This window comes from Capricornis sumatraensis, chromosome X (genome assembly GCF_032405125.1).
Source record: "Capricornis sumatraensis isolate serow.1 chromosome X, serow.2, whole genome shotgun sequence".
NCBI lineage: Eukaryota > Metazoa > Chordata > Mammalia > Artiodactyla > Bovidae > Capricornis > Capricornis sumatraensis.
In genome coordinates this window covers 71,296,537-71,322,546 of record NC_091092.1, presented here as the reverse complement: position 1 = coordinate 71,322,546, position 26,010 = coordinate 71,296,537, and the positions used below count along the sequence as shown (strand labels likewise).

The 26,010-nt window shown below is 36.0% G+C and overlaps 1 protein-coding gene across 1 annotated transcript in view; it reads right to left on the bottom strand.

Annotated features, from left to right (window-relative positions):
• Positions 1–26,010, bottom strand: part of BRWD3 (bromodomain and WD repeat domain containing 3) — a 153,704-nt gene that overhangs the window by 49,600 nt on the left and 78,094 nt on the right. The window contains exons 18-25 of the mRNA XM_068962335.1: positions 23,714–23,881; positions 21,245–21,428; positions 17,835–17,928; positions 15,092–15,241; positions 13,047–13,123; positions 12,295–12,463; positions 10,748–10,861; positions 770–877 (exon numbers count right to left, since the gene is read on the bottom strand). Of these exons, the coding sequence (XP_068818436.1) occupies positions 770–877; positions 10,748–10,861; positions 12,295–12,463; positions 13,047–13,123; positions 15,092–15,241; positions 17,835–17,928; positions 21,245–21,428; positions 23,714–23,881 (1,064 nt within the window). The remainder of the gene's footprint in view (positions 1–769; positions 878–10,747; positions 10,862–12,294; positions 12,464–13,046; positions 13,124–15,091; positions 15,242–17,834; positions 17,929–21,244; positions 21,429–23,713; positions 23,882–26,010) is intronic.

Here is a 26,010-nt window from a genome sequence, read left to right as displayed (position 1 = left end):
GAGAAGACTCCTGAGAGTCCCATGGACAGCAAGGAGATCAAACAAGGCAATCTTAAGGGAAGTCAACCCTGAATACTCATTGGAAGGACTGATGCTGAAGTTGAAATTCCACTATTTTGGTCATCTGATGTGAATAGCTGTCTCAATGGAAAAGTCCATGATGCTGGGAAAAATCAAGAGCAGAATGAAAAGAGGTCATCAGAGGATGAGATGGTTGGACGGCATCACCAATGCAATGGATATGAACTTGGGCAAACTCTGGGAGATGGTGAGGGATAGAGAGCCCTGGCATGCTGCCATCATCCATGAGGTCACAAAGAGTTGGATACAACTGGGTGACAGGACAACAATAACCACAAAGGTATGAGTTTCTTAGGATTTATGATATTTACTATATCCTAAAGCTGCCAGAATCTTGAGGGTGTCTGTGGTCCATGAATGCAGTCAATTTACAGAGCCTCCAGAAAGCACAAAGCTGCTAAGGAAAATATCCACACCATGGAACTACTGCACTGCTTGAAGTACATGGTATACACCAGAGAACCTGAAGCTTGAAGGAAATTAGGTCAAAAAAAGACAACAAGTGGCACACAAATTCCAGGAAACAAAATGCGGCCCACAGGATTCAGCTGTACAGGAGCATGGTACATCACCTTATCCTGGACATACAATCAACACTGAAATATCCAGAAACTGAGAATAAGCATACAGGAAAGTAACTTAATTCCAAGATACTTCAGTACATAGCTTATTAATTTGGCAAACTTACCCTGAGATCCATTTTATTCCACGGCTGTTTTTGTAAATTAACGCTGTATGTTTTTGATTTTCTTACAGCCCGTACATAAGCTTCATGTCCTTGCCTAAAATATATAAGCTAAAACAAAAAAGAATGAGTTATAAACAGCAGCATCCCATTTAGCCACTCTATACATCCCAATATATTCCCACAAATATCCTCTTCGATTAACAAAATATGTAATCATAATTTTGAAAAAAAATTATACAATAAAGTTACTTGTCAGTGTCAAATAATGTTCATTAAGTACTTATACCTATGCAGCCCTGCACTAAGCACTGCATAATAAAAACAGAGAGAAAGTGAAAGTTGCTCAGTCGTGCCCAACTCTTTGAAACCCCATGGACTATAAAGTCCATGGAATTCTCTAGGCCAGAATACTGGAGGGGGTAGCATTTCCCTTCTCCAGGAGATCTTTCCTACCAGGGATTGAACCCAGGTCTCCTGCATTTCAGGTAGACTCTTTACCAGCTGAGCCACCAGAGAAGCCCAAGAATACTGGAGTGGGTAGCCTATCCCTTCTCCAGGGGATCTTCCCAACCCAGGAATTGAACTGGGGTCTCCTGCATTGCAGGTGGATTCTTTACCAACTGAGCTTTCAGGGAAGCCCAAAAACACAGTTCTCCTCCACAGATTTCTGAAGAAACAGACCAATGACAAATGTACACAAAAGCAGTCATCTTTTTAAATAATATATTTCAAACTATAATTGACATTCTAAAACATCAACATCTTAATAGTGAGCCTATGTATGTGTGTGAACATACACATTTGTTGTTGCTGTTTAGTTGCTAAGTCTTGTCTGATTCCTTTGCCATCCCATGGACTGTAGCCCACCAGGCTTCTCTCTCCATGCAATCTTCCTGGCAAGAATACTGAAGTAAGTTGCCATTTTTTCCTCCAAGGAATCTTCCCAACTCGGGGACTGAACCTGTGTCTCTTTTGTCTTCTGCACTGACACAGGGGGAGTTCTTTACCACTGAGCCACCTAGGAAGTGTATGTATATATATAAAGTATATGTGTGTGTGTTTGTTAGTCATTCAGCTGTGTCCAACTCTTTGTGATCCCATGGTTTGTAGCCATGGGATCAGGCTCCTCTGTCCATGGAATTCTCCAGGCAAGAATACTAGAGTGGAAAAAATAGAAAGAGAAAAGGAAACATTGCAACAAAAAGAATAAAATACTTAGGAATAAAGGCACCTATAAGTGAACTGTGAACTTCCTGATCTTCAAGCTGGTTTTAGAAAAGGCAGAGGAACCAGAGATCCAAATACCAACATCCACTGGATCATCAAAAAAGCAAGAGACTTCCAGAAAAAAACATCTATTTCTGCTTTGTTGACTATGCCAAAGCCTTTGCCTGTGTGGATCACAATAAACTGTGGAAAATTCTGAGACGGATGGGAATACCAGACCACCTGACCTGCCTCTTGAGAAATCTGTATGCAGATCAAGAAGCAACAGTTAGAACTGGACAGGGAACAACAGACTGGTTCCAAATAGGAAAAGGAGTATGTCAAGGCTGTATATTGTCACCCTGCTTATTTAACTGATATGCAGAGTACATCATGAGAAACGCTGGACTGGAAGAAACACAAGCTGGAATCAAGATTGCCGGGAGAAATATCAATAACCTCAGATATGCAGACGACAGCACCCTTATGGCAGAAAGTGAAGAGGAGCTAAAAAGCCTCTTGATGAAAGTGAAAGAGGAGAGTGAAAAAGTTGGCTTAAAGCTCAACATTCAGAAAACTAAGATCATCCCACTTCATGGGAAATAGATGGGGAAACAGTGGCAGACTTTATTTTTGGGGGCTCCAAAATCACTGCAGATGGTAACTGCAGCCATGAAATTAAAAGATGCTTATTTCTTGGAAGAAAAGTTATGACCAACCTAGATAGCATATTCAAAAGCAGAGACATTACTTTGCTGACTAAGGTCCATCTAGTCAAGGCTATGGTTTTCCCAGTGGTCATGTATGGATGTGAGAGTTGGACTGTGAAGAAGGCTGAGAGCTGAAGAATTGATGCTTTTGAACGGTGGTGTTGGAGAAGACTCTTGAGATTCCCTTGGACTGCAAGGAGATCCAACCAGTCCATTCTGAAGGAGATCAGCCTTGGGATTTCTTTGGAAGGAATGATGCTAAAGCTGAAACTCCAGTACTTTGGCCACCTCATTGGAAAATACTCGGATGCTTGGAGGGCTTGGGGGCAGGAGGAGAAGGGGACGACCGAGGATGAGATGGCTGGATGGCATCACTGACTCGATGGATGTGAGTCTGAGTGAACTCTGGGAGTTGGTGATGGACAGGGAGGCCTGGCGTGCTGCAATTCATGGGGTTAGAAAGAGTTGGATACGACTGAGCGACTGAACTGAACTGAAAGAAACAGAAGGTGATGAAAGAAAGAAATGAAAGAAATCAAAGATGGCACTAATAGATAGAGAAATATACCATGTTTGTGGATTGGAAGAACCAATATAGTGAAAATCAATATACTATACAGAGCAATCTATAGTTTCAATGCAATTGCTATCAAGCTACCAATAGTATTTTTCACAGAACTACAACAAATAATTTCACAATTTGTATGGAAACACAAACAACTTTGAAGAGCCAAAGCAATCTTGAGAAAAAAGAATGGAACTGGAAGAATCAAGCTTCCCGACTTCAGACTATATGACAAACATACAGTCATCAAGACAGTATGGTACTGGCACAAAGGCAGGGCTATAGATCAATGGAACAAAATAGAAAGCCCAGAGAGAAATCCGTGCACCTATGGACACCTTATCTTTGACAAAGGAGGGGAAAACATACAATGCAGAAAAGACAATCTCTTTAACAAGTGGTGCTGGGAAAACTGGTCAACCATGTATAAAAGAATGAAACTAGAACACTAACATCATACACAAAAATAAACTCAAAACGGAGTAAAGATCTAAATGTAAGGCCAGAAACTATAAAACTCCTAGAGGAAAACATAGGCAGAACACTCTCTGATATAAATCACAGCAAGATCCTCTATGACCCACCTCCCAGAGTAATGGAAATAAAAACAAAAATAAACAAATGGGACCTAATTAAACTTAAAATCTTTTTCACAACAAAGGAAACCATAAGCAAGGTGAAAAGACAGCCTTCAGGATGGGACAAACAGTAAATGAAACAACTGACTAAGAATTAATCTCTAAAATATACAAGCAGCTCATGCAGCTCAATACCAGAAAAACAAACAGCCCAATCAAAAAGTGGGAAAATGACCTAAACAGGCATTTCTCCAAATAAGACATACAGATGTCTAATAAACATATGAAAAGATGCTCAACATCACTCATTATTAGAGAAATGTAAATCAAAACCACAATGAGGTATCATCTCATGCTGGTCAGAATGGCCACCATCAAAAAGTCTACAAACAATAAATGCTGGAGAAGGTGTGGAGAAAAAGGAAGCCTCCTACACTGTTGGTGAGAATGCAAAGTGGCACAGCCAATATAGAGAACAGTATGGAGATTCCTTCAAAAACTGGAAACAGAACTGCCATATGACCCAGCAATCTCACTGCTGGGTATACACATCAAGAAAACAAGAACTGAAAGAGACACACATACCCCAATGTTCATTGCAGCAATATTTACAATAGCTAGAACATGGAAAGCAACCTAGATGTCCATCAGCAGACGAATGGATAAGGAAGTTGTACATACATATACACAATGGAATATTACTCAGCTATAAAAAATAACACATTTAACTCAGTTCTAATGAGGTGGATGAGACTGGAGCCTATTATACAGAGTGAAGTAAGTCAGATAGAGAAACACCAATACAGTATATTAGCATACATATATGGAATTTAGAAAGATGGTTAAAACGATCCTATATGCTAGGCAGCAAAAGAGACAGATGTAAAGAACAGACTTTTGGACTATATGGGAGAAGGCGAGGGTGGGATGATATGATAGAATAGCATTGAAACATGTATATTACAATATTGACCAGTGCACGTTTGATTCATGAAGCAGAGCACTCAAAGCTTGTGCTCTGGGACAATCCAGAGGGACAGGGTGAGAAGGAAGGTGGGAGGGGGGTTCAGGATGGTGGGACACATGTGCACCTGTGGCTGATTCATGTTGTTGTATGACAAAAACCACCATAATATTGTAAAGTAATTATTCCCCAACTAAAAATTATTAAAAAAAAAAAAAAAAAGAATACTAGTGTGGGTAGCTATTCCCTTCTCCAGGGGATCTTTCCAAACCAGGGATTGAACCAGGGTCTCCTGCACTGTAGGCAGAATTTTTTACCATCTGAGCCACCTGAGAAGCCTGTCTGTGTGTGTATATACCACAGTCTACTGATAAATACAGTAATTTCCCAATTAAAATTGTTCTTTTTCAAAAATTAACATCAGAACTGGCATAGTATGAAAGAAAAATTAATCCAAGTGTTTGGTAAAACCCTTCGCCTCCTTAAGACAGCATTCACTATCATATAGATTCATTAAAAAAGTTTATTTCCCACAATAATTCTTTTTTCAACCTCACACCCTACTGACAGGTTTGAATCACCTCCCAACCACAAAAGTCTTAGTTTCTTTTAAAGCTAGGAATATTAGATCTGACTAAACAATCAGCAAACATTTCACAAGTGAGTGCCACCCTGGATACAGCTTATTGTCCCAAGCATGTGCCCACCAGGGTAGAACAATGCCAGAGTGAATGGCCTTGCACAGTATTGGTCCTCAAATACCCCTGGGGGCACTCTGTACCAGAGAAGCTAAAGATCAACTTGCATGTAGAATAGATAAGTAGTTCTACCCTTCTTGTACATGTAGCTACTCCCTAATAGCAGACCCATTTTGGAGGATTTTTTTCCACTCCATTGATTTATTATTACTCCAAATACCTCACAATCATTACACAGAGGCAACTCTAGGGACAAGGAAAGAGTCAGGAGACCTGATTGCTGTTCGTGCTACCTTTATAGGCCATGTGACTCTGGTCTTTCACATGCTCACCTATCAAATGAAGAGAACATTCTGCTGCCAGGTGTGTTTTAAAGATTAATAACAAGAGACATAGAAGCATGCTTCAGGTATTATCCTAAATGCCTTACAAATATCCATTAATTTAATCCTTCTCAGAACCCTATAAGGAAGATACCTTTTATCCCCATTGTACAGTTGAGGAAACTAGGGCACAGATAGGCTAAATTAGTCAAAAATTGGTCAGAATCTTGTGTTTCATGAGCCTCAATGTTCACTGCAGCACAATTTACAATAGTCAGAACATGGAAGCAAACTAAATGCCCATCAACAGTGGAATGGATTAAGAAGATGTGGTACATATATCCAATGGAATATTAATCATGTATAAAAAAGAATGAAATAACACCATTTGCAGCAACATGTATGAACCTAGAGATTATACTTAGTGAAGTAAGTCAAACAGAAAGGCAAATATCATATCACTTATTTGTGGAATCTAAAAAAGATACAAATGAACTTATTTACAAAACAGAAGTAAAGTCACAGATACAGAAAACAAATTTATGGTTATCAGGGATAAGGAGGAAATGGATAAATTGGGAGATCAGGACTGACATATACATATACTATATATAATATAGATAACTAATAAGAACCTGCTGTGTAGCACAGGAAATACTACTCAGTACTCTGTAATAGCCTATACATAAAAAGAATCTGACAAAAAAGTGGATATATGTATAACTGATTCACTTTGCTGTACACTTGAAGCTAACACAACATTGTAAATCAACTATACTCCAATAAAGATTTTTTAAAAATAAAAAAAAAAACATGTTTTCTACAATAATTTTAAAGTGGTGGTAGAGATAAATAGAAGAAAGTAACACAAAAAATACCATACTACGGAGATTTCTAAAATACTCTGACATATATCTATCAACACTGTCTAAGTCAGGATTTCTAATAGTTAAAAATACAGATAAAATTTTTAAAGGTTTAAAATTAGTATACAAACACAGGGGCTTCCCTGGTGGATCAGATGGTAAAGAATCTGCCTACAATGCCAGAACTCAGGTTCAATCCCTGGGTCAGGAAGATGCCCTGGAGAAGGGAATGGCCACCTACTCCAATATTCTTGCCTGGAGAATTCCATGGAAAGAAGAGCCTGGAAGGCTATAGTCCATGGAGTCACAAAGAGAGAGACACAACTGAATGACTAACACACATGCACACATAAACACAACCGGAGTGGTTAAGAAAAAAATTCATTACTATGCTTACCAATAACATGATAAGCATGTTATTCAGTTACCCTTTATTATTTATTTCAGTACTCAACAAATATTGAACAAATATGTATGTTTGTACAGGGCATATAATCAAAATAAAATCTTTTCCCTCAAGGATATGGACAGATGTGTAGATATACAATGCATGGCAGAAAGTAATATGTATCATGAGAGAAATATTTTAGATGGAAAAGTTCATGAAGAAGGAGTGGAAGCAAAAGAAAAGTAGGGATAACATGCAGAAGAAGTTGGTATTTAAGTTAAACCTTCAAAAATGAGCACTTTGAAAGGTAATGATGTGTGGGTAGGAATATTCCAGGCAAAATAATGAAGACTTAACATTTAAAAAGTAATGCTGTCATTAAGAGAATGATTATATAAAAAGTATATTTCTGCCTTTATGAGTTCTTTAAAAACATTCTTTAATTCACACATTTCATTGTCTGATTCACTTATACAGCTTTCCGATTACCTGAACAACTGTCATTACCTGATACACGTTAATCTTGAAACATATAAGCATGTGCTAAGTTTAATAAAATAGAAGGAAAGGTAAATACATTCCTATAAAAGAGAAAGGAGTCTCAGATCACAGAGTATACAGATCCTTATTCTCTTCTAAGATTAATTCAACAAGATTTCTCTTAAGCTCCCATATAAAAGGCAATAAATACAAGAAATTTGATTTTAGATATGCCCCTAAAAAGCTCTTCTAACTTTTTTCATACAACATTCCTTCAGAGCATGTTTTACTAAAATAACCACACAAATATTTGCTCAAAAGTCCAACACATATAAAAAAAAAAAAAAAAACACACACACACACACTTAGACAAGGAGACATTTTAATAAAATCAACACATAGGCAGCAAGTAATGGCTTAATTGTAAGGTTACTCCACAGCTGTCTCTCAAAGTACCCATAAAAGACAATTATAGAAATGTTTGGTGAAATTGTTATATAGCCCAAGACATTTAGAACCATTTCCATGGTTTTGCTCCTCCTTTGTTACAATGATAATACTGCATTCCTACTATCTGTCTTAAGTTGAAAACTGTGGGTAAACATTTAATGATTCAAAAATGAATGATTAGTCAATGTATCAGAAACCATACAAGTCAACTAGGGCTCAAAATATAATAATGCTACCATAATTTTTACAAGAAAATCAAATTTTGTCACTGTATAGAATTTAAATCAATTATTGACTGACCAATCATAAATATGGCTGTTACTCAATCACTGGTTCAGTAGGAAGGCCTTGCTTGTGAAATGACATTCTCCTGACCACCAAAAGGGGTGATTATCTGCTATAATATTTTCTATCAGGTTGACTATCAGCTTCTTTAAAAAAAAAATATTAGGACTTGATTAGGATTCAAAACACACTGACAATGAAAAATCAGAAAGAAAAATTAAGGAATCAATCCCATTCAGCACTGGAACAAAAAGAATAAAATATCTAGGAATAAACCTACCTAAGGAGACAAAAGAACTGTATACTGAAAACTATAAGACACTGATGAAAGAAATTAAAGACAACATAAACAGATGGAGAGATACTCCATGTTTCTGGGCTGGAAGAATCAATATTGTGAAAATGACTATAGTACCAAATGCAATCTACAGATTCAGTGTGATCCCTATCAAATTACCAGTGGCATTTTTTACAGACCTAGAACAAAAAAACACCTCACAATTCATATGGAAACACAAGAGATCCTGAACAGCCAAAGCAATCTTGAAAAAGAAGAATGGAGCTGGAGGAATCAACCTTCCTTACTTCAGACACTACCCCAAAGCTACAGCCATCAAGACAGTACAGTACTGGCACAAAAACAGAAATACAGACCAATAGAAAAAGATAGAAAGCCCAGAGATAAGCCCATGCACCTATGGGTAACTTATTTTTGACAAAGGAGGCATGAATATACAATAGGACAAAGATAGCCTCTTCAGTGAGTGATGCTGGGAAAACTGGACAGCTATTTGTAAAAGAGTGAAGTTAGAACACTTCTTAACACCATACACAAAGATAAATTCAAAATGGATTAAAGACCTAAATGTAAGACCAGAAATGATTAATCTCTTAGAGGAAAACATAAGCAGAACTCTCTATGACATAAATCACAGCAAGGTCCTCTATGACTCACCTCCAGAGTAATGGAAATAAAAAACAAAAATAAACAAGTGGCAACTAATTAAACTTAAAAGCTTTTGCATAGCAAAAGAAACTATAAACAAGGTGAAAAGGCAACCCTAAGAATGGGAGAAAATAATAGCAAATGAAACAACTGACAAATGATTAATTTCCAAAACATATAAACAGCTCATACAACTCAATACCAGAAAAACAAACAATCCAATCAAAAAGTGGGCAAAAGACCTAAACAGATATTTCTCCAAAGCACAAATACAGATGGATAACAAACACATAAAAAGATGCTCAACATTGCTCATTATTAGAGAAATGCAAATCAGAACTATAAAGGGATATCACCTCACACTGATCAAAATGGCCATCATCAAAAAGTCTACAAACAACAGTGCTGGAGAGGGTGTGGAGAAGAGGGAACCCTCTTACACTGTTGGTGGGAATGCAAACTGGTACAGCCACTATGGAGAAAAGGATGGAAATTCCTTTAAAATCTAGGAATAAAACTACCATATGAGGCAGCAATACGACTACTATGCATATACCCTGAGGAAACCAAAACTGAAAAAGACAATGTTCACTGTAGCACTATTTACAATAGTTAGAACTTGGAAGCAACCTAGATGTCCATTGACATATGAATGGATAAAGAACCTGTGGTACATATATACAATGGAATATTACTCAACTATAAAAAGGAAAGAATCTGAGTCAGTTCTAATAAAGTGGATGAACCTAGGATGAACCTGTTATACAAAGTGAAGTAAGTCAGAAAGAGAAAAGCAAATATCATATACAAAGATATATTTATGGAATATAGAAAGATGGTACTGATGAAATTATTTGCAGGGCAGTGATGGAGACTTATGGACATGGTGTAGGGGAAAGAGAGGGTGGACTGTATGGAGACAGTAACATGGAAGCTTATTATTACCATATGTAAAAATGATACCCAGTGGAAATTTGCTGTATGAATCAGGGAACTCAAACCAGGGTTCTGTAACAACCTAGAGTGGTGGGGTGGGGTGGGGAGGGAGATGGGAAGGAGGTTCAAGAGGGAGGGGATATATGTATACCTATGGCTGATTCATGTTAATATTTGGCAGAAATCAATACAATTCTGTAAAGCAATTACCCTTCAATAAAAAATAAATACATATTATAAAAACAATATTAGGACTTGATTAGGATTCAAAATACCATTCAATTCAACTACGTGGCAATTAAGATAAAAACAAAGACAATTATGTTCATGGCATCACAAGCCAATCAATTTATCTCAATGTTCATTGAGCATACACAAAATTAAAGACTGTGTCAGGTCCTACAAATGACACAAAAATTAGTAAGATTCAGTTACTGTACACAAGAAATATATAATTGAGCAGCACACTTAAGATGGCATACATATAACTATAATAGAATTGAGACTATAAATAACCTAAGACTGATTAAAGTGAGTGCTCTTGAGATTAAAAGAGAAAAATGTTACAATAGGAAACAATTACCTCATCTCCCATCTGTGGGACAAATGGTGAACGCCGTGGTATGGTATCCAAGATCCACTGAGGGGCAAACCATTCTTCATTGGGCTCTCCTGCCATAGAAACTAGTCCACCTTTCTAAAATAGAGTTCACAAATATATAAACTTTAATATATGAACAGTTACAGGAAAAATCGCAAGTAGAAAATGGTAAAAAAAAAAAATCAGGTTATAATAAAACAAAATATATACATTTTAAACATTTTAATTACCAATTAATTATGTGCAACTTTTGTACCAATAAACAGTCAAGTGAATAACCTGTTGCTCAATTTTGGTTGACAGATAATATGACACTATATACTATTTAAAAACCATAAATGTTACTCTTCATGCCCCTAGTATATCATATAAATTCAAACACAAGTAACACAATAACTTTTTGCCAAGAAAATGGTGACCATCAAGAAGATAATTCTGTCCACTAAAGCAAGAAGTTAGAGCATGCACACAGAATACATATTTAAATTAGTATTCAAAGAATTACATGGATTAAGTTTTTATATCATTCAAATGAAATTATAGTGGAGAAAAATCCATCACTGGGGTGAAATAAAAACACAAAGAAATATAAGAGCCCTACAGGATTTAGAACATCCTTCCATTTTACAAGTCAACAATGTATAGAAATGTATTACTCGTAACATTGACAAGAATAATCCTTTCATACTATACTAGCTTATTTAAAATTCTACTACATTTTAACAAACTTAATATGTTTTAATTTAATAATGAAAATAATGAAAATATTCTAGCCTCTACTTTTTAACAATTTCAAAAGGTCTTTCCATTTCAAAGTCATTATATACAATTTTACTTAGTTTCTAAAATAGGGTATTATTTTTAGAGAAAAGTGAAGTGTTATTGCTAAATATTTAAGTGAAAGAAAGTGAAAGTGTTAGTTGCTCAGTCATGCCCAACTTTTTGTGACCACATGGACTGGGGTCCAAGCGGCTCTTCTGTCCATGGAATTCTCCAGGCAAGAATACTGGAGTGGGTAGCCATTCCCTTCTCCAGGGTATCTTACCAACCCAGGGATCAAACTCCGGTCTCTTGCACTGCAGGCAGATTCTTTACCATCTGGGCCACTGTGCTGTGTGCTTAGTTTGACTCTTTGTGACCCCATGGACTGTAGCCCACCAGGCTCCTCTGTCTATGTGGATTCTCCAGGCAAGAATACTGGAGTGAGCAGCCATGCCCTCCTTCAGGGGATCGTCCCAAACCAGGGACTGAACCAAGGTTTCCTGCACTGTAGGTAGATTATTTACCGTCTGAGCCACCAGGGAATCCCAGGAATATTGGAGTGGGTAGCCTATCCCTTCTCCAGGGGATCTTTCCGACTCAGGAATTGAACTGGAGTCTCCTGCATTGGAGGTAGACTCTTTACCAGCTGAGCTACCAGGGAAGCCTATATGAGCCACTAGGGAAGCCCAAATATTCAAATATCAAAGATAAAAATAAACAACCAAAAAAAAAAAAAAAAACCACAAAAAACTTGTAAACTCACAGACCTTCTTTCTAGTCTGTTTAGGTTTCTTCTGCCTTTCTTCAAGTGACTTCAAATTTTCCTCCTCAGAGCTGCTGCATATTTTCTGTGTTGCCTGTCTCGTTTGCCTTTTTGGAGGTTGCAAATTTATTCCAGCATCTGCTGTCCAATCAGAATATTCACTTGATGAATCACTGTAAATAAATCAAAATTATGAATACATAAGTTTTGAAAAGGAATAGTTTTGCCTCATGATTGAAAGATGATTATTTTGTAATCAAACAGTATTATAAATGACATTGTTTGATTTTGTTCTAACCAAAGACAAAATAAATCAATATAGAATTTTGACCATTAACTAAGTGATTTTAATGAAATGATTTCTGGATAAAGTATAATGCTTAATTTCCCATAACAGTATTTAAAATTCAAAATTCCTGTCCAAACCACAAAAACTTCTTTAAATAAAGATGTTCCTTATCCCTAGAAATGCTTAAATATAGTTGTTTTAACCCTGAAATAAATACAGATAGCCTGCCAAGATGTTGAACATTGCATTTACAAAGAATCTTACTTTAGCGATGAGGGAACTAAATTCCATGTGCAAAAAGATATTGGTAGAGCCAGGATAACACAACAGATCTCTGGGCTTCCAACCTAGTACTCCTACTATAAAACACTATTATAACTGGATTTACCAAATTTCTATAAGAACATACATAATTTCACATTAAAACCATCAAATAATTTTGACCAAATCAAAACCATTAAAACTACCTGGAGGAACTTTCACTTTGCCATTCAATAACAGGATCCTCTATAGAAGCATCACTTGTGCCAACTGTTTCATCTTCCTGGAAGAAAGAGCCAGCAATTGAGATATACAGTTATTATTAACTAGTATATTATTAATTAGCATGTACTATTTGTTTCATAAAACTTTTTGTATTCCTCCCTCCCAAAAAACAGTTCTGGTTAAAATGTACATAATCATTATTCTATATAACTCACAACTAAGCCTACCAAGTATTTAAAGATTTCTAACATCTACTATCTTATTGATATGAGGCATCTATTATTATTTCAAAGGTTCAGTAGATTCCTTAAGAATCCCAAATATAACTCTCTTAAATTTTGTTAATTTTTTTTTTCAATTTAAGTATAGCTGATTTACAAGGTTGTGTTAGTTTCAGGTATACAACACAGTGATTCAGTTTTATATGTACATATACGCATATGTTTGTATGCATATAAAAATATATTCTTATTCAGATTCTTTTCTTATAGAAAGCCATAATTAAAAAAAAAATCTATATAAAAAAGATAAAAATACTTATATGCCTCTGCTACTGCTACTAAGTCGCTCCAGTCGTGTCCAACTGTGTGTGACCCCATAAATGGAAGCCCACCAGGCTCCCCCGTCCCTGGGATTCTCCAGGCAAGAACACTGGAGTGGGTTGCCATTTCCTTTTCCAATGCATGAAAGTGAAAAGTGAAAGTGAAGTCACTCAGTCGTGTCCGACTCTTAGCGACCCCATGGACTGCAGCTCACCAGGCTCCTCTGTCCATGGGATCTTCCAGGCCAGAATACTGGAGTGGGGTGCCATTGCCTTCTCCTATATGCCTCTACCAAGTTAGTATAATTACTTTCTATAAAAAAGTTAATAAGCCTTTTATTATATAAGATCTCAAACATACCGAAGTAGGTAACACCCTTCTATATACAATCACCAGTTTAGACAGTATCACATTGCCTATTTTATTGTATATATACTGTTACCAATTGCCTCATATCTCAGGGATTATTTTTTGGGGAAAAAAAGCATTTCTATTATAAATATTTATTAAGACCAGGAAACCTTTTTAAAGCACAACCAAAATTATTATATTAAAAAGACAATATCAATTCCTGATTAAGTGATCATTCTTTTCAGATCAAGATTTTCATGAACAGGAGTAGAGAAGGAGGCATATCATTGATAAGAATTAAAGAACTGTGAATGCTGGGAGAAGAATGGGGGTACCATATATTGTCAGTACATAATGAAGCCTTCATTGTTCATTTAACAGTGACAGTTGTTTAAAAGAACAAAAGCGAAGGACTGAAAAAGAGAGGAACGTGAAAAAAAGAACTGCTATGGTCTTTATTCCATTACCATGAAAAGGGTTAGGTCTAAGAAAAATCATTACTTAGTAATCTCCATGATGAGTAAAGTCAACAATAACAGAAAACATGTATATTATGATTACCCAGTGAACAAGTTCTGGGACTGTATAGCTAGTTATCTCTGTTAATATTTACTTTTTTTCATTTCTAGGCAGATTTGCTCTCACTCTCTTTTCTCACTGTCTTGAAGTCAAACTTTTCCTGGCATGTTTGATACCCTCAACCAAGATAACATCTTAGGTACAAATAAGAGAAGATACCTAAAGGAATTTGATATAATGCTTAATTTGCCTACTAAATGCCTTATTAATGAATAATCCTCTTATAACAAAGTTATTTCAATAATTTTCTATTAAGGTGACCCTTAAAAGTAAATCCAGATTTTATCAAATTCCTATTTCTTTTGTGATGTGTAGATCTTCAGCCTTCCATAGATACAAAGAACTTTGAAAAGGAATCTAGGTATCAGATATTCATTAACTTCTTTGTGATTTTACAAGATCTCAGATATTGACTTCATTGATGGTATCATGTTATTAAATCTAGTTGAAAAAGCAATATTGACAAAGCAAAAACAACAAAAAGTAAATCCAAAATGATGATATTAACTGGGAAACAAAAAATTACACTAAATAAATAATAGCAGATATCTAACCTCTGAGGAGCTATCTGAGTCTTCCTGTACACCTGAATTTTGACATGATGCTCGTGAATTATGCTCTATGTTGGATCGTGTTTGGTAAGTATGCTGTCGTTTGCGTTGTGTCCTTCTCAAAGACCGCCCATAGCTAGGCTGATAATCACTCTGTAAAACAGAAGGAAAACAAATTTTAAAAAATTAAAAGTTCAGTGAATATGCACAAAAGAATATATATAAAGCAAATCAATTGGGCAGTGGTCATGTATGGATGTGAGAGTTGGACTGTGAAGAAGGCTGAGTGCCAAAGAATTGATGCTTTGGAACTGTGGCATTGGAGAAGACTCCTGAGAGTCCCTTGGACTGCAAGGAGATCCAACCAGTCCATTCTGAAGGAGATCAGCCCTGGGATTTCTTTGGAAGGAATGATGCTAAGGCTGAAACACCAGTACTTTGGCCACCTCATGTGAAGAGTTGACTCATTGGAAAAGACTCTGATGCTGGGAGGGACTGGGGGCAGGAGGAGAAGGAGACGACAGAGGATGAGATGGCTGGATGGCATCACTGACGCGATGGATGCGAGTCTGAGTGAACTCCGGGAGTTGGTGATGGACAGGGAGGCCTGGCGTGCTGCGATTCATGGGGTCGCAAAGAGTTGGACACGACTGAGCAACTGAACTGAACTGAACTGAACTGAAGAGTAAGGGTGGAGGTGAAAGACAGGAATGAATACTCAAAAGAAAACCCAAGATATACTTTTATACTACATTTTTATATAAAATATATTTCATTTCTATATATTTAACCCATTTCCATTAATATTGATTACTTTCCTATTTTGAAAACATTGTGATCAAATTAGTGCTGAAACTCTAAGCTACAAGAATTTGCCCAGAATTTACATATTCCATATTATCTACAAATTATTATAGGATAAAGCCAGCTATCTACATCATATCTATATATATAATTCTTAATATAACATGTATTTCTTTAGTTCTATAAAAACTACATTCAGTAAACAAGTCAAAATAAAAATGTAATTTTTCCAACTAATACATAAAAACTGTTTTATTCTAAACTTTACAAGTATAAAATATTATTACTGATATATCATATGCCAAACCTATAACCCTAATATGTCATCAGAAGTAAACAATTTTAAAGTTCTTATAAATCGGTATCAAGGGCCAGGTCTTTATCTTATGTGTAAATGTTTCTCATTTTCCGTATAAATAAAAATGCTTACAGAGTCAACTCCCCTGTTTATTAGTCTTAGACAAGTCTGATGTCTGATAAATCAGCTTAGCAGGAAAAAGAATATAAATCATGGATATGAGTTATTCATGATCTCTAAGAAAATAATCTTATCAGAGAACATCAAATAAGCTAATAAAATCTGAATAGAAATTAAGAAAATTAAGAAAATGATCTAAGAACATTTAGAGATAGTAATATACTACCTAAAACTGTGTTTATTGATACTGAAAGACATTTAAAATTCAGCATCCATCCCCTATATTTGTCTAAAAAAATTAAAATCAACCTAGACTTCCCTATTTATCATACTCTTTAGGAGTTATATTTATTAGATCTGGGAACAAAACTATATATTCTTATGTGCCTAGTTTGTTCAACCTCTAAGAACTAGTAAGGGGTTTTCCTGTTGTTGTTCAGTTGTTAAGTTGTGTCCAACTCTTTGTGACCCCATGGGCTGTGGACCACCAGGTTTCTTTGTCCATGGATTTCCCAGGCAAGAATACTGGAATGGATAACCATGCTCTTCTCCAGGGGATATTTCCAACCCAGGGATGGAACCCATGTCTCCTGCATTAGAAGGTGGATTTTTTTTTAATTTAAATTTATTTATTTTAATTGGAGGCTAATTACTTTACAATATTGTATTGGTTTTGCCATATATCAACATGAATCTACCACAGGTGTACACGTGTTCCCCACCCTGAACCCCCCTCCCACCTCCCTCCCCATACTATCCCTCTGGGTCATCCCAGTGCACCAGCCCCAAGGATCCTGTACCCTGCATCAAACCTGGACTGGCCTACTGAGCCACTTGAGAAGTGGTAAGGGGTTTACTATATACCTAATGGAGTACAGGCTCTTACTCCCTGCTTACAAGTTTCTACTGGTATATATTAATTTTCCTAATGTATAGATCAGATTTTGCACCTGTTAGGTAGGCCAGAAGTAAGCCTACAGCAGGGGTGAGCAAACTTTTTCTGTGAAGGGTCAGAGTATAAATATTATGGCTTTGCAGGTGATATGATCTCTGTGGTAACTACTCAACTCCATAGAGCATGAAAGCAGCCATAGACAATATATAAATGAATAGGTATAGCTGTGTTCCAATAAAACTTTATTAATAGGAATAGGAATCAGTAGACCAGATTGAGTCCCTGGGCAGTAGTTGGTCAACCTCTGGCCTAGGGTATCTCAGCATTTGTTTTACATTGTGATTAGTGACCAGACAATAATTTTAAGGTTTACTTTAACCAAATGAAAATGGTATTTTAATGCAAATATATCATACCTACAATAACCACGTCCTAGACTTGAGGGGATAGTCCTAATGCTGTGCATTTTATCCTTATTAATAATAATCATATCTCAATATGGGGTTCAAAAAATAGTTTCTTTATATATAGACACCTATCAAAATAATCACTTAATACATAATGGCCACCTTTCAAACACTTGGTATTTGCAAATAGTGTATTGCAGAGTACTTTGTAGCTAAACTTACCCTTTGGGTAGTATAAGATGGTTTTTTCTTCTTTTCAACTGTATAAAGACTGATTTCTATGTCACCTTTTACAGTTCGACATTCTTCCTGAACCCTAGTAATAAATTGAAGGTCAAAGTAATAGAAGATCATCAAAAAGCAAACCAAATGGTTTAAAATCAGATAATAAAAACATTTTTAAATGTAAAACTGGACATTTTAACCATTTTAGGTGTATAATTCAGTGGTACTGTTGACATTTACAAAGTTGTGTAATCAACATCACTATTTCTGAAACTTTTTTATCACTCCAAACATAAACTTTGTAACCATTAAGCAATAACTCTCTCTCTCCTCATCAATTTGTCTACTTTAGATATTTTATATAAATAGAATTATACATTATTTGCCCCTCTGTGTCTCGCTTATTTCACTTAGCATAATATTTTTGATGTTCAAGCATGTAGCAAGTATGAGAAGTCTATACGGCTGAGTTTCATTCCATTGAAGTACACTGTTGTTGTTCAGTCACTCAGTCATGTCTGACTCTTTGCGACCCCATGGACTGCAGCATGACAGGCTTCCATGTCCTTCACCAACTCCTGGAGCTTGCTCAAACTTATGTCCATTGAGAAGGTGATGCCATCCAATCATCTCATTCTCTGTTGTCCCCTTCTCCTCCTGCCTTCAATATTTTCCAGCATCAGGGTCTTTTCCAATGAGTGAGCTCTTTGCATCACGTGGCCAAAGTATTGGAGCCGGAGTTTCAGCATCAGTCCTTCCAGTGAATATTCAGGACTGATTTCCTTTAGGATTGACTGCTTTGATCTCCTTGGAGTCCAAGGGACTTTCAAAGAGTCTTCTCCAACACCACATTCAAAAGCATCAATTTTTTGGCACTCAGCCTTTTTTATGGTCCAACTCTCAAAACCGTAGACGAATGCTGGAAAAACCATAGCTTTGACTAGAAGGACTTTGGCAGCAAAGTAATGTCTCTGTTTTTTAATACACTGTCTAGGTTTATCATAGCTTTTCTTCCAAGAAGCATCTTTTAATTTCATGGCTCAGTCACTATCTGCAGTGATTTTGGAGCCCAAGAAGATAAAGTGTTTCAGTGTTTCCATTGTTTCCCCATCTATTTGCCATGAAGTGATGGGACCTGATGGCATGACGATCTTAGTTTTTTTAAATGCTTATGCCAGCTTTTACACTCTCCTCTTTCACTTTCATCAAGAGGCTCTTTAGTTCCTCTTCACTTTCAGCCATAAGGGTGATGTCATCTGCATAGCTGAGGTTATTGATATTTCTCCTAGCAATCTTGATTCCAGTTTGAGGTTCATCCAATCCAGCATTTCACATGACGTACTCTGCATATAAGTTAAATAAGCAGGGTGACAATATATAGCCTTGATGTACTCCTTTGCCAATTTTAAACCATTTCATTGTTTCATGTTTGCATCTAACTGTTGCTTCTTGACCTGCATATAGGTTTCATAGGAGGCAGGTAAGGTGGTTTGGTATTCCCATCTCTTCAAGAATTTTCCACAGCTTGTTGTGATCCACACAGTCAAGGCTTTAGTGTAGTCAAAGAAGCAGAAGTAGGTGTTTTTTCTGGAATTCTCTTGCTTTTTCTATGATCCAACAGATGTTGGCAATTTGATCTCTGGTTCCTCTGCCTTTTCTAAATCCAGCTTGAACATCTGGAAGTTCTCAGTTCATGTACTGTTGAAACCTAGCTTGAAGAATTTTGAGCATTACTTTGGTAGCATGTGAAATGAGTGCAATTGTGTGGTAGTGTGGACATTCTTTGGCATTGCCCTTCTTTGGAACTGGAATGCAAAGTGAACTTTTCCAGTCTTGTGGCCACTGCTGAGTTTTCCAAATTTGCTGGCATGTTGAGTGCAGCACTTTAACAACATCATCTTTTAGGATTTGAAATAGCTCAACTGGAATTCCATCACCTCCACTAGCTTTGTCTGTAGTGATGCTTCCTAAGGCCTACTTGACTTTACACTCTAAGATGTCTGGCTCTAGGTGAGTGATCACACCATTGTGGTTATATGGGTCATTGAGATCTTTTTGTATAGTTTTTCTGTGTAATCTTGCCACCTCTTCTTAATATCTTCTGCTTCTGTTAGGTCCATACTGTTTCTGTCCTTTATTGTGCCCAACTTTATATGAAATGTTCCTTTGGTATCTCTAATTTTCTTGAAGAGATCTCTAGTCTGTCCCATTCTATTGTTTTCCTCTATTTCTTTGCATTGATCACTTAGGAAGTCTTTCTTACCTCTCCTTGCTATTTTCTGGAACTACATTCAGTTGGGTATATCTTTCCTTTCCTTCTTTGCCTTTTGGGTCTCTTTTCTCAGCTGTATGTTACTGCCTCCTCAGACAACCATTTTGCCTTGTTGCATTTCTTTTTCTTGTGGATGGTTTTGATCACCACCTCCTGTACAATATCACGAACCTCTATCCATAGTACTTCAGGCACTGTATCAGATCTGTAATATTTTATTTATCTATTCATCCATTGACTTATATTTGAATCATTTCTACCTTCCAGGTATTATGAATAATGCTAAATAAATATTGGCATACAAATATCTGAGTCCCTGCTTTCAATTCTACTTTTAACACTTTGAGCAGAGAATTACATTAAATTGTTCTACTGCCAGGGGGTAGCATTCAGTTCATAAATTAGCCATGTCTCCCTTTTTCTTATTACTGCTAAAGAAATATTAAGGTGAAACCAAATTAATTTTGCTACTTGTTGGCTCAGCTTGTGAAAAGGTCTACTGGGAAGATATCATGATTTAAATGGATTTTATAGGTCCTCTGTCAATGTGCTTTCTCTTTTCCAAATCTATTTCCAGTTGTTGTGCATTATTTGTTATTATTATAGTAAATGTTAAGGTTTACTGATAAAGATAGGGATTTCAAGTTTGAAATTCATCCTAATGAAATCCTTTCATCCAAAGAAGTCTACTTATATTTCTAAAACTACACTATGCACTGGGCTCTAATATGTATCTGTACTGCACTCCCAAACTGTTCCAATTCTGAGTTTCCTCAGAACCACTGTTGAATTTTTGGGTCCATGTATCACTGACATATTTACTGGCCTCATGTTCTTACTTAATATTTTTTTTCTTATCTTCTAACCTAGACTATAAACTCAAAGAAGACAGATATCAGGTTTTTCACTTTTCATTATTCCCCAAACCATTTAGTAACAAGCTAAGAAAATTTAAGATAATCTTTAAATAGTTGTTATGGAATGAACGAATGGAAGAATGTGGAAAAAATAATGCATGACTCAGCTAGATTAAAAAAAAAAAAACTTAGTTATTAGCCTAACATAGTACATTTTAATTTATTTACTAAAAAAGAAAACTCTCAGTGTTCTTATGAATGTTACCATATTGACTCACCTACTAACCCCATTATTTAGCTCATTGACTACCACTCTTCTGCTCCATGCCATGAGATCTCGTTCAGTGGCCATCTGGCTTCTAGGAGCATTGTTATGCATTTGTCGGACACCTTCAATCTGACCACTACGTCGCAGTCCAATATTTGGGGAAGAAGATATGTCCATACCTGGATTTCTCAGAGCTGAAACAAAAACAAAGGAATGTTCCATGCTCTGAGCAAAGAAAGACACCAAACTTTTCCAGATCAGAGCTCTAAATAAAATACGAGATTCAAAGATAAAACTGCTAGACAATATTGCTGTTCCTTTAATATATTTTCTGTATCCCCTTTATGGTCTTTATAGTTTTATAAATAAAGCAGGTACTCAATAAATGTTTATTGTCTCTATAGCTTTTTACATTTTTTTCAAAGTACTTTCACATCTGTCATCTACTAAATGCTCAGTAAATACAAAAACTGTATTTAATGTATTTGGTAGATTTATACATGTTATTAGTACTAGTTCAGAAAGCAGCTTTTAATCTAAATTCTACCTTTAGTCCATTAAAAGGTTTCTGAATAAAACCCAAAAAAACTTTTCAAAAATAGGAAGAAAAAAAAATATAGGACTTCCTGTGTGGTCCAGTGTTTGGGAATTAGCCTGCAAATGTAGGGGACATGGGTTCTATCCCTGGTACCAGAAGATTCCATATGGTGTGGAACAACTAAGCCCATAAGCCATGACTACTGAGCCTGTGGGCCACAGTTTTACTGAAACCCTTGTCCCTAAAGTCCATGCTCTGCAACAAGAGAAGACATAGCAATGAGAAGCCTGAACACTGCAACAAAAAGTAGCCCCTACTCGCTGCAACTAGAGAAAACTCAAGCAAAGCAATGAAGACTTAGTGCAGCCAAGAATAAATAAATAAATAACATAAATATAATTTATTAAAAAAATAGCTGAAGGAAAAGGAGAAACTATGCACAATTACTGAGTCCATGCTCTACAGCCTATAACTGGTACTGAGCCCACACGTGGCAACTACTGAAGCCTGCACGCCTAGAGGCTGTGTTCTGCAACAAAGAGAATCCACTGCAATGAGAAGTCCATGCACTGCAATGAGTAGGAGCCCCTGCTTGCTACAACTAGAGAAAAGCCCTCATGCAGTAATGAAGATCCAGGGCAGCCAAAGATTTTAAAATAAAACAATAAAATAAAAAATAAAATTATAAAAAAACTATCAAAATTTCAGTTTCAAAATTGATAAGGAAGGAAAGAAAAACGAAATAATAGAAATGTTACTTTTCTTTTTAATCCTCCACAAAAGTTTCTGATTATTTTGTTCTATTTGCAAATAAAACAAAAATGGTAACTGAAACACTAAACTGTTAAAGTATGCATCAGAAAAAAACTCAAAACAAATGAACACTGCAAAGAGAAGACAATGGAATCTCTTTGCTTAACAGCATTTAAATCTATTCATGTAAATCTAGTAATGAAGTTACTGATCTCCAAATCAGGGTTCTAAGAAAGTTTTATGTCTTAGGAACAAAAGGCTTGGACATATAGGATTATCAGCCAATGTCTTACCTTATTCCAGGTTAAGGAAAGTTATATGAGATAGGTGCTCCAAGTGACATGAACAAATATTTTAATTTTAATTTTATGGAATACTAAACAAATCAGAAAGTGAGTAAAAGACCCTGTGAATCACCTCAAATTTAGATCACATTCCTGTGGATTCCAAAACACTACACTACTCAAATCAATGACCGCAATTATGTAAACATAAAAAGAAACATGTGCCAAAATCCCATAAGAGGATGCATTTTTAAAGTTGAACAGTTCTTAACAAAAGTAAAACTAACATAGCCTAAGATTATACAAAACTCAGATGCATAAACATATTTAATGTAAAGTGAAGGAAGACCTACAATAGATTAGAATAATACTATGAGATCAAACTTTTGAGAGTCAGTTAAGAAACTGTATTCCCTAAGAAGAGGGCTTGTTGTCTGCCAGCGTTTTTGTAAACTCAGGAGAGACATAGGATATGTTGCTGTTTTGATTCTTTACCATCTGAGCCACCAGGGAAGCCTACTTTTTCAATAAATGAGGGCAAATATTTCTGAAAGTAATTTTTAAATTTAAAGTGATTTTAATTTTGCAAACTTTATAGGTTGGTTCCCCTAGAAGGGACTGGACTTGTTATAGCACCTTGCTTATTAGAATAAGACTGCAAATATATTACTAAGTTTAAAGAAAATAGTATATTAAAATACACAGTCTGTACTCCTTAGAACATGCTAAATTACTTTACTCCCAAATGATAATGAGATCCTGGCACTTTGGTGTATCTGATATCAAAACTTTAACAAAATGTTGCTTTTATTTAAAAACCTAAAATGTTCCTCATGTGTAATTATTTGTTACAGATAAAATAAAGTACATTCATCATATCTTTTACAAATATATACATACTTACCACCATTAGAAGAATATGATCTATTAATTGGAAAATGTGGAGCATCTCCTTCATTAATTAGCCTCAGATCTTGTTCTCTTTGTAACTCCCTGATTATTCCATCAAGAATGCTCTCATCTTGATCATTGGTTTGCTGCCCAATTACCTGTTCTACTACTTCACCATCACCTAAATCAGACCAAAGATATAACGCCACAAAATTATTTACATTTCTGTTTACCATAAGTAGAGTAAAATCAAGGTCAATCAATAAGTTGCTAGACAAATAATTTTTAAAGGATTAAAATGAAAATAAAACATATAGCAAACAAAATATTTTTAAAGAGCTTTTAAGTACGTCAGCTTGTGTATTTAACTTAACCAATATACCCAATGTCAGACATTTTGATGAGGACCTTCTCATCTTACAGAAAAAAAAAGTGATTAAATTATTAAGAATGAATTTTCTCTATGGAATATTCAAAGCTAAAAGTTGTGTGCATGCTCATTTGCCCAGTCATGTCTGACTCTTTGTGATCCTACGGACTGAAGCCCATCAGGCTCCTCTGAAGCTAAAAGTTAGGAGTAAATATTTGAGTAAGGTTTTAATAAGTTCAACGGCAAATACCAAAAATGCTTTGCATCTTTCATGAGAACTTCCTTTCTGAAAGAAATCAAAATTACGGTCTTTATAATATTGTTTCTTTTGATAACATCTCAGTAGACAGATGTGAGGGCTTCCCTGATAGCTCAGTTGGTAAAGAATCCGCCTGCAATGCAGGAGGGCCTGGTTCAATTCCTGGGTTGGGAAGATTCCCCTGGAGAAGGGATAGGCTACCCACTCCAGTATTCTTGGGCTTCCCATGTGGCTCAGCTGGTAAAGCATCCGCCTGCAATTCGGGAGACCTGGGTTCCTTCCCTGGGTTGGGAAGATCCCCTGGAGAAGGAAAAGGCTTACCTACTCCAATATTCTGGCCTGGAGAATTCCATGGACTGTATAGTCCATGGGGTCACAAAGAGTCAGACATGACTGAGCAACATTCACTTCCACTTTTCATACATTTGAGTATAAAAATTATTTCTTATAATGAAATTCAATTATTATATCCAAATGAAAATTTTATTTATTTCTATTATCTTTTTCTTTCTTAACTACATCTTAGACCTGTTTTTCATCTTGTCTTCTAGTCAGAGTAAATGGTATCTGTTAAGAGTAGCCAAGTGATCAGATCTTACAGGAAAAAAATATGATAAAATATAGATTTTTAAAATTCATGTTTTCAGCTCTACCTCCTATTTAATATTCATATATTTCCTCCTTGTTTAATTAAATATGACATCAACAAAGTAACTATTATCACATGTTTAACACCATTTCATTGCTCTACAAATCTTTATGAGAGAATATAAAAAGGATATGTAACATTTCATTCTATAAAGGTCAAGTCTTAATTTGTAAGTAAGGATATAAAATTCCATTTGCAAATAAATAACTCATTGCCTCATACTTGGAAGAAAACCTACAAGTAACAAACTAACATATCAAGACATTTTGGTGTCAGGGTGGGATGGAGGCAGTATACCTAAGGGAAACACATTAACCAAAAGGGTTGTTTTTTTAATGTCTTTTTCTACTATGCTCCCATCATGCATCACACTCATCACTGTGTCGTCAATATCCTCCAATACTACTGTTATTTAAACACTTAGCATTCTCCTCCCGAACACTAAATAATTCTTTACATTTCAAACATGAGGGTGGTGGGTAAACAGCCACCTTCCAGTTCATAGTTCTTTAAATTTCCTCTTCTTCAGTCCATTAACTATGTACTTTCAAATTAAAATACCAATACTAAGAGCAGTAGAATTTCACCAATTATAAAAGCTTGACACACTAAAGTTACTAAATTTAATCATCACTTTTGTGGTTCACTCAGTGGTGTCTGACTCTTCGTGAACCCATAGATTGCACCCACATGGACTGCAGGAAGCATAGACTTCCCTGTCCTTTACCATCTCCTGGAGTTTGCTCAAATTCATGTCCATTGAGTCAGTGATGCCATCGAACCACCTCATCTTCTGTCACCCTCTTCTCCTCCTGCCCTCAAACTTTCCCAGCATCAGGGTTTTTCCAATGAGTTGGTTCTTCACATCAGATGGCCAAAGTATCAGAGCTTCAGCATCAGTCCTTCCAATGAATATTCAGGACTGATTTCCTTTAGAACTGAATGGTTTGATAACCTTGCAGTAAAAGGGACTCTCAAGAGTCTTCTCCAACACCACAGTTCAAAAGCATCAATTCTTCAGCACCTGGTCTT